The 9,951-nt window shown below is 39.3% G+C and overlaps 1 protein-coding gene across 1 annotated transcript; it reads left to right on the top strand.

Annotated features, from left to right (window-relative positions):
• The first annotated feature begins 1,224 nt into the window (after positions 1-1,224).
• On the top strand, positions 1,225-9,645 carry LOC139412241 (signal peptidase complex catalytic subunit SEC11A). The gene is made up of 6 exons (XM_071159078.1): positions 1,225-1,422; positions 2,019-2,128; positions 2,325-2,474; positions 2,754-2,873; positions 8,931-8,988; positions 9,217-9,645. The coding sequence occupies exons 1-6, from the start codon at positions 1,372-1,374 to the stop codon at positions 9,265-9,267; spliced, it is 540 nt and encodes a 179-aa protein (XP_071015179.1). The 5' UTR covers positions 1,225-1,371; the 3' UTR covers positions 9,268-9,645.
• Positions 9,646-9,951: the final 306 nt, after the last annotated feature.

Here is a 9,951-nt window from a genome sequence, read left to right as displayed (position 1 = left end):
AATCCCGGTGCTGGGTTAAAAGAAAACGAAGATAAAGAAATTATAAGACATTCCTGTAGCCATTAAGCACTGGGGATCAGCAATATTCTGTGTCCACGTCTCTCATTTCTTTAGAGTTGTGTGTCAATGTCAATGAACTGCTCAAATCAGAAGTGCTGATGGCAATTATACTGAACAAAAATATAAATAAATGTAAACGCAACAAGATCCCCAAAATGTTGTGAACAAAATTGTTGACATCCTTGTTAGTGAGAATTTCTCCTCTGTCAAGATAATCCATACACCTAACAGGTGTGGCAAATCAAGAAGCTGATTAAACAGCATGATAATTACACAGGTGCACCTTGTGCTGGGGGCAATAAAAGGCCACTCTAAAATTTGCAGTTTTGTCACACAATACAATGCCACAGATGTCTCAATTTCGAGGGAGCGTGCAATTGGCATGCTGACCACATGAATGTCCACCAGAGCTTTTGCTAGAGAATTTCATGTTAATTTCTCTACCATAAGCTGCCTCCAACGTCATTTTAGAGAATTTGGCAGTACGTCCAACCAGCCTCACAACCACAGACAACGTGTAATCATGCACCGGATAATTCTGATTGGCTGGGCCTGGCTCCTCAGTGGGTGGGTCTATGCCCAGTCATGTGAAGTCCAAAGATTAAGTCCTAATGAATTGATTTCAATTGACCGATTTCCTTATATCAACTGTAACTCAGTAAATACGTTGAAATTGGCACATGTTGCATTTATATTTTTCTTCAGTATAGCTATAAGTGGTGCAATGTTTCTGGCTGTTCCTCCTACCCTTGGCCTTCCTCTACTACCCTGCCTCACTCCCTCTGTCCTGTGACAGAAACCCTGCTCATTCAGAGAGAGACTATGGGACCTGTCAGTAGTTCACTGGAGTAGGGTTTTCTCTCTGTAGGTCACTGGATAAGGGTATTCTCTCTTCAGGTCACTAGTGAAGAGTTTTCTCTCTGTGCTGGTGGATTTAATTGTCTCTTACAATATGCTTTTAGAGTTTTCATACATTCATTTCAGGCGGCGCCGCACTGTCTGATTCATATCGCTTGATTTATAATGATAGTTGTCGATTAGATCGACTGATTGTAATTGAATCGGGTGTTTACTACATAAGTGAATGAAAACTCTTAAAATTTGCATATCCAAACCTTCTGTCTGCCAGCCCCCGTATCGAGAAGCGACACCTCGACAAAATATTTTGAATGTGGGCGGAACTTCCGGCTGAGTGTACCCGGAAGATTTGGATGCAAGTTTCTCGGACGTTTAGCCATATGTTCGCTTTTTATATATCGATCACTGGTTTTTATTTCATTTCGGTAATTTTATAAACTCAATACCGGGACGATGTTGTCTTTAGATTTCCTTGATGATGTGCGGCGGATGAATAAGCGCCAGGTATGTACGATAAAATTGTTTTTGTTGTGTGAATGTGACGGATTCTTCCAAGGCTAGTTAGCTAGCTATCTAGTTATGCTAGCAACATTAGTCGTCTGGTTAATAACACGTTGCTTAAAATGTCAAGTCGTCTATGCTAACTAGCTACCCAGCTTTCCGTGTGGTCTTAATCATGTATAAAGAAAAATACCCTGCTGGTTATATACGTTACATCGCCTACTGAACATGCATGATAAACTGGGTTGTCAAAATAACTAGCTAGCAACCTTGCAAAGTCAATGTAGCTTTAGCCCGTACAATTTCCTCTCTGCCTAAATATGGTGTTACTTCAGTCTTCTTCAAACCTGGCGCTGAGGACCTACAAAGTGTCCAGACTTTTATTCCAGCCTAAGTTACTAGTTTCTACTAGATTCTGCTGATCACCAAACCCTTTATTAACTGAAACATATGTATTAGTACTGGGTTGGGACAAAAGCCTGCACACCTTGTTAGTCCCCAGAACCAGCTGTTGGTAGATATAGTTATTATGACGTTGTTATAAGCGAACACTAGCTTATCCTCGTCTCAGCCTGACAACCTGTCTTATTTGTTTTCAGCTCTACTACCAGGTGCTGAATTTTGGTATGATAGTGTCCTCAGCCCTGATGATCTGGAAAGGACTGATGGTCGTGACAGGCAGCGAGAGCCCTATTGTTGTCGTCCTCAGGTAAAGCATTGATTGGTGTTGGATTTATGTAGATTGGGTGCTTTTCAATACAATCAAAGCACTTTACAAGGTAAGGGGAAATTTGCCACTTTCATAACCAAAGTGTAGCACCAACATACCTGCTGTTTGTCTGAAGTGCATCTGCTAATTTTCAGTAACCTGTCTATACTTGACTGTAACATGTCCTTGGTTTCAGTGGAAGTATGGAACCTGCTTTCCATCGAGGAGACCTTCTGTTCCTAACAAACCGGGTTGAAGACCCCATCAGAGTCGGAGAGATTGTGGTCTTCAGGATAGAGGGCAGAGAGATCCCCATAGTACACAGAGTACTAAAGATTCATGAAAAGTTGGTCTATGATGTTTCTGTAGTTATTGAAATGCACTAGTTCTCTCTCGGGATAGTTCTCTTTGTTTGTTATAAGTTTTAGAAGGCCTACTTCCCCCAAAAAGTTTGTATTGCTACATAACACTCAAACTAGGCTCTAAATATTCTGTAATATTTCTTACCTCGTATTTGCTGGGTAACTGAATAAATGTCATTGTCAGAGCAACTTCATAAGCCACTCTGGGGCCAGGAAATAGCTGTATGACATCCAAACTAAATCTAAATGTTGTTTATCTCCAGGGAAAATGGCGAAATCAAGTTCCTGACCAAAGGTGACAACAACTCTGTAGATGACAGAGGGCTATACAAGCCGGGACAGCACTGGCTAGAGAAAAAAGATGTGGTGGGACGAGCCAGAGGGTGAGCATTTATCTCATTCCACCAGAGTGATACTAGGCTTAGTCTGCTGTATGACTTCAGTCTCATGCTTCACTTCACTGGATCTATATGATACCATTTCCCTTGAGATATTATTTAGTGCAAAATTAAACTGAACTTGAGTCTGCGCTCATCTAGCCTGTAGTAGTGGAAGGGCTCAAGCATGGTTTAAAGTTCTCCATCACAGTGACGGATTTGAGATCAGTGTAGATCCGCATAAAAGTCTCAGGGGGAAAGGTGTGTGTGGGGGGGCTGATCTGGAGATCACATATCCTAATATGAAGTAATATTTTCCCAAATAAATGTATTATCAAATATGTTATTTTCTCTGTTATGCTGTGTGTACTGAACTGACATACTGTTGCTGACACTCGGATGTTCAGATGAAAATGGCAGTTTAAAAGTTAATCATTTTTTTCCATTTGTCACATCCATACACTCGAGGCGCATTCAAGTTGGCAGAGGAGTTTTGGCAAATGTATTCTGAAAGCGGGTTTGGCCTTTTTTAATATATTTTTTTCTTTTAAAGAGGAGGATCCCAGTTTTCCATTGCTACCACGTTTATTTCTTACTCCTTCAATTGTGCGAGTGGCATCATTTTAGAAATGCTCTGGTTACAACAGAGCATGGTTTAGGTACTTCTGCGCAAAGTAGTGATGGGTAGTTTGCGAACAAGCTGCTTTTAAAAAAAAGGATTAGGTTGTTTTTTGCAAAAAAATAATTTCTCCAGTTTATTTGACTCCCTGATGTGCATACTGCTGCTTTTTTATCTCCAGACATCGACTATCTGCAGATAAATGATAAAAGATGATCATTCCTCAGTGCAGGAACCATACTGTGAGGAGAGACCCTCATTCCGCACTATGCTATTCTTTTCAGTGCTTTACATTTTTTGGTCTTTATTTTTTATTTTTGCAAGCCATCTAATCATTTGGTCAGGTAAAAATGTATTTGAACTCAAATTTCACGATCTGACATAATGGTAGGTAACATTTTAGGCTTTAAATTAGGGGTTGACCATTTTTCATGGTTTTATGTACATTTCTAAGCACTACTGATGGGCAGCCAAATGAGAAGCTCTTTTAGGTGAAAGGAGCCAAATGATCCGGCTGACCGAAAAGACTCTGAATCAATATGCAACAGCTCTAAAAGGGGCAACGGTGTCTTAAATGGACAATGACGGTTTGTAATAGAAACCAAAAATATCTTAGAGTGAATAATAATTCATTGATATATTTATAATAAAATAATAGTTATTAATAACGATCAGGATGTTGTGTCCAATGGGTAAATACAGATAGGCTGAAGCATGGACTTTGTCTATGTACATTTTATAGTCACTATGCTGCATCAGTTGAGCTACAGGTGATATTGCTTATAGCATATCTGATAATATAGACCATGCATAGGCTATATGCATGGTCCAATATGATTTTACCAATATTTTATTGGACAAATTTCTAAAGGTGGTAATTTAATTTGAAATGGTTTCAGCATCATTTTAGTTTCATTTTGGAGTAGAATGTCCCTTTAAAAAGTCACCAGAACTGACCTTCTCAGTCTTCTACTTACAAATTATCCCAGGGTGGACCCTGGACCCCCTAAGGAAAGGGACTGGAATTGGTCAAACTCGCAGTCTAGGTCTAATACATGTACACAATTATTCACTTTCCCTGAAAGCATGATGGCCATGACTTTCTGACATGAAAGGGCAGGTTAACTTGGCCCCAGACTAGTTTCAGTCACAGGATTTATTTTTTTTGCTTTAAGCCTTCTCAGGTATTTAACCAGTTGTGTACATACTTTAAAGTACTACTTAAGTTATTTTATTTTTTGTGTGTCTGTAGTTGGCTTTAGTATTTATGTTTTTGGTGAACTTTTACTTCACTACATTTTAATTTTCATTTATTTTTTATTTCACCTTTATTTAACCAGGTAAGCTAGTTGAGAACAAGTTCCCATTTACAACTGCAACCTGGCCAAGATAAAGCAAAGCAGTGCGACACAAACAACAAACAAACAAACAAGCAAACAGTTACACATGGAATAAACAAACGTACAGTTAATAACACAATAGAAAAAAAGAAAGTCTATATACAGTGTGTGCAAATGGTATGAGGAGGTAGGCAATAAATAGGCCATATTAGTCAAGTAATTACAATTTAGCAGATTAACACGGGAGTGATAAATGAGGAGATGATGTGCAAGTAGAGATAGTGGTGTGCAAAAGAGCAGAAAAGTAAATAAAAACAATATGGGGATGAGGGAGGTAGATTGGGTGGGCTATTTACAGATGGACTATGTACAGCTGCAGCAATTGGTTAGCTGCTCAGATAGCTGATGTTTAAAGTTAGTGAGGGAAATATAAGTCTCCAGCTTCAGCGATTTTTGCAATTCGTTCCAGTCACTGGCAGCAGAGAACTGGAAGGAGAGGCGGCCAAAGGAGGTGTTGGCTTTGGGGATGAGCAGTGAGATATACCTGCTGGAGCGAGTGCTATGGGTGGGTGTTGTTATCGTGACAAGTGAGCTAAGGCAGAGCTTTACCTAGCATAGACTTCTAGATGACCTGGAGCCAGTGGGTCTGGCAACGAATATGTAGCGAGGGCCAGCCGACTAGAGCATACAGGTCGCAGTGGTGGGTGGTATAAGGGGCTTTGGTGACAAAACGGATGGCACTGTGATAGACTGCATCCAGTTTGCTGAGTAGAGTATTGGAAGCTATTTTGTAGATGACATCGCTGAAGTCGAGGATCGGTAGGTTGGTCAGTTTTACTAGGGTAAGTTTGGCGGTGTGAGTGAAGGAGGCATTGTTGCGAAATAGAAAGACAATTCTAGATTTGATTCTAGATTTAATTTTGTATTGGGGATGTTTAATATGAGTCTGGAAGGAGAGTTTACAGTCTAGCCAGACACCTAGGTAGTTGTCCACATATTCTAGGTCATAATCGTCCAGAGTAGTGATGCTAGTCGGGTGGACAGGTGCGGGCAGTGAACGGTTAAAAAGCATGCATTTGGTGTTACTAGCGTTTAAGAGCAGTTGGAGGCCACGGAAGGAGTGTTGTATGGCATTGAAGCTCGTTAGGAGGTTTGTTAGCACAGTGTCCAAAGAAGGGCCAGAATGGTGTCGTCTGCATAGAGGTGGATCAGGGAATCACCCGCAGCAAGAGCGACATCATTGATATATATATATATATATATATAGAGAGAGAGAGAGAAAAGAGTCGGCCTGGGAATTGAACCCTGTGGTACCCCCATAGAGACTGCCAGAGGTCCGGACAACAGGCCCTCCGATTTGACACACTGAACTCTGTCTGTGAAGTAGTTGGTGAACCATGCGAGGCATGGTCATTTAAGAAACCAAGGCTATTGAGTTGAAAGCCTTGGCTAGGTCGATGAAGACGGCTGCACAATACTGTCTTTTAAGAGGGTGAGGAAATTACTTTTTAAGAACGACCAGGCATCCTCGACTGACGGGATGAGGTCCTTCCAGGTACCTTCCAGGATACCCGGGCCAGGTCGATTAGAAAGGCCTGCTCGCAGAAGTGTTTTAGGGAGCGTTTGACAGTGATGAGGGGTGGTCGTTTGACCGCAGACCCATAGCGGATGCAGGCAATGTGGCAGTGATCGCTGAGATCCTGATTGAAAACAGCAGAGGTGTATTTGGAGTAGAGGTCGACCGATTACGATTTTTCAACGCCAATACCGATTTATTGGAGGACCAAAAAAAAGCTGATACCGATTAATCGGCCGTTTTTTTTTTTCTTCTTTTTTCTTTAAAAAAAAAATATATTTATATTTATTTTATTATTATTATATATATTTTTTATTATTATTATTATTTTATTTTTTTTGTAATAATGACAATTACAACAATACTGAATGAACACTTATTTTAACTTATACATCAATAAAATCAATTTAGCCTCAAATAAAATGAAACCTTTTCAATTTGGTTTAAATAATGCAAAAACAAAGTGTTGGAGAAGAAAGTAAAAGTGCAATATATGTAAAAAAAAACCGAACGTTTATGTTCCTTGTTCAGAACATGAGAACATATGAAAGCTGGTGGTTCCTTTTTAACAGGAGTCATCAATATTTCCAGTTAAGACGTTGTAGTTATTATAGGACAATTTCTCTCTATACCATTTGTATTTCATTAACCTTTGACTATTGGATGTTCTTATAGGCACTTTAGTATTGCAGTGTAACAGTATAGCTTCCGTCGCTCTCCTCGCCCCTACCTTGGCTCAAACCAGGAACACATCGACAACAGCCACCCTCGAAGCAGCGTTACCCATCGATCCACAAAAGCCGCGGCCCTTGCAGAGCAAGGGGAACAACCACTCCAAGTCTCAGAGCGAGTGACGTTCGAAACGCTATTAGCACGCACCCCGCTAACTAGCTAGCCATTTCACATCGGTTACACCAGCCTAATCTCGGGAGTTGGTAGGCTTGAAGTCATAAACAGCTCAATGCTTGAAGCACAGCTGCTGGCAAAACTCACTAAAGCGCTGTTTGAATGAATGCTTACGAGCCTGCTGGTGCCTACCACCGCTCAGTCAGACTGCTCTATCAAATCATAGACTTAGTTATAACATAATAACACACAGAAATACGAGTCTTAGGCCATTAATATGGTCGAATCCGGAAACTATCATCTCGAAAACAAGACGTTTATTCTTTCAGTGAAATACGGAACCATTCTGTATTTTAACTAACGGGTGGCATCCATAAGTCTAAATATTCCTGTTACATTGCACAACCTTCAATGTTATGTCATAATTACGTAATATTCTGGTAAATTAGGCAGCCCAAACTGTTGCATATACACTGACTCTGCGTGCAATGAACGCAAGAGAAGTGACACAATTTCACCTGGTTAATATTGCCTGCTAACCTGGATTTCTTTTAGCAAAATATGCAGGTTTAAAAATATGTACTTCTGTGTATTGATTTTAAGAAAGGCACTGATGTTTATGGTTAGGTACAGTCGTGCAACGATTGTGCTTTTTTCGCAAATATGCTTTTGTTAAATCATCCCCTGTTTGGCGAAGTTGGCTGTCTTTGTTAGGAAGAAATAGTCTTCACAGAGTTCGCAACGAGCCAAGTTAGCAGGCAATATTAACTAAATATGCAGGTTTAAAAATATATACTTGTGTATTGATTTTAAGAAGGGCATTGATTATGGTTAGGTACACATTGGATCAAGACAGTCCTTTTTCACGAATACGACCGCATCGATTATATGCAACGCAGGACACGCTAGATAAACGAGTAATATCATCAACCATGTGTAGTTAACTAGTGATAATGATTGATTGTTTTTCATAAGAAAAGTTTAATGCTAGCTAGCAACTTACCTTTGTTTCTTACCTCATTCGCGTAACAGGCAGTCTCCTCGTGGAGTGCAATGTAATCAGGTGGTTAGAGCGTTGGACTAGTTAACTGTAAGGTTGCAAGATTGAATCCCCCGACCTGACAAGGTAAAAATCTGTCATTCTGCCCCTGAACGAGGCAGTTAACCCACCGTTCCTAGGTTGTCATCAAAAATAAGAATGTGTTCTTAACTGACTTGCCAAGTTAAATAAAGGTGTAAAACATTTTTTAAATCGGTGTCCAAAAATACCGATTTCCGATTATGTCTGAGTGTTGGAGTGTGCCCCTGGGTATCCGTATATTGAAAATGTTGCCGTCTGATTTGCTTAATATAAGGAATTTGAAAGGATTTATGCTTTGACTTTAGATACTTAAGTACATTTTAGCAATTCCATTTACTTTTTATACTTGTTAAATATTTTTAAAACCAAATACTTTTAGACTTTTACTCAAGTAGTATTTTACTGGGTGACTTTTACTTGTCATTTTCTAAGGTATCTTTACTTTTACTCAAGTACCACAATTGAGTACTTTTCCCACCACTGTATTTAACTATTGAAGATGTAATGTTAGGTAATAATTTACTTGAATTGTACATCATAACAGCGACATGACATTGTCATGAACATGTCATCTGATGTTGAATGTCAATTTTGTCTCCAGGTTTGTGCCATACATCGGAATCGTTACCATTCTGATGAACGACTATCCCAAATTCAAGGTAAGATATTTTACATCGTCATCATTAGAAGGAAAATCACCTAAGGTTTTATGAATTGTTTACTAAATTCAGCCTTATTAGGAGCGTTATGCAGGTACTCTAAAGGTTAGAGATTCTGACCAGCAGCCAGACACTAAACAGTAGGAGAGCAACTGGCAGACGGAAAGCTGTTGGTTTCAGATCCTCGGAACAGGGATACTAATATTTTGTTGTTCTTCCCCTTCCCAGTACGCTGTTCTCTTCCTGCTGGGTCTGTTTGTCCTGGTCCATCGGGAGTGAGGAAGAGACTACCTAACTATCTGCCACGGAGGAAGAATTGGAAATCCCCACCCCACCATGCCTTTCAAGACAGAATTATGTTGAATATGTCAAATTAAGGTGCTTTTTCTGTACCATATGTTTTGAATTGTGTCTAGAAATGTGGATCGTGTTTACATTATAAAAAAGCAAGCATTCATTATTTTTGTGAGGGAAATTAGATATAAGTTAAGTAGAATAAAGAGCTGTTTCTTTATTTTATTTTTTTCAGAACATGAATCCAACATTTTAGATGGTTAATTGTGTCATTTGTTTTCACTTTTTAATTGGGCTTTGCTTGAAATATTGAAAGACAAGTGATATGTTTGTGACATTAAATATGACATCTGTTACCCTCTATCCTGCATTCTGGTAAGTTATCCATCTAGTGTTTTTTCTTATAATCAAGCATAACTTCACTAAAACACATTTGTGCATTTTCAAAATGCCATTATTTTACATGCAAGCTAAATATGACATTTAGATTTGAGTCATTTAGCAGACACTTATCCAGAGCGACTTACAATTAGTGCATTCATCTTAAGATGGCTAGGTGGGACAACCACACATCTTATTCGTGGAAGGCACTTTTTTTTTATATACACAACAAAAATCCAAACGCAACATGTAAAGTGTTGGTCCAATGTTTCATGAGCTAAAATAAAA

The sequence above is a fragment of the Oncorhynchus clarkii genome, chromosome 6, assembly GCF_045791955.1.
Source record: "Oncorhynchus clarkii lewisi isolate Uvic-CL-2024 chromosome 6, UVic_Ocla_1.0, whole genome shotgun sequence".
Classification (NCBI taxonomy): Eukaryota; Metazoa; Chordata; class Actinopteri; order Salmoniformes; family Salmonidae; genus Oncorhynchus; species Oncorhynchus clarkii.
The sequence above is the reverse complement of the archived record's forward strand: the minus strand, read 5'-3'. Positions and strand labels throughout refer to the sequence as shown.

Excerpts from the sequence above, each read along its gene's own strand:
- LOC139412241 (XM_071159078.1), top strand. The coding sequence starts at position 1,372 with ATGTTGTCTTTAGATTTCCTTGATGATGTGCGGCGGATGAATAAGCGC. Across the intron at positions 2,129-2,324 it reads CCTATTGTTGTCGTCCTCAG|TGGAAGTATGGAACCTGCTT; the intron begins GTAAAGCATTGA and ends CCTTGGTTTCAG. Across the intron at positions 2,874-8,930 it reads GTGGTGGGACGAGCCAGAGG|GTTTGTGCCATACATCGGAA; the intron begins GTGAGCATTTAT and ends TTTTGTCTCCAG.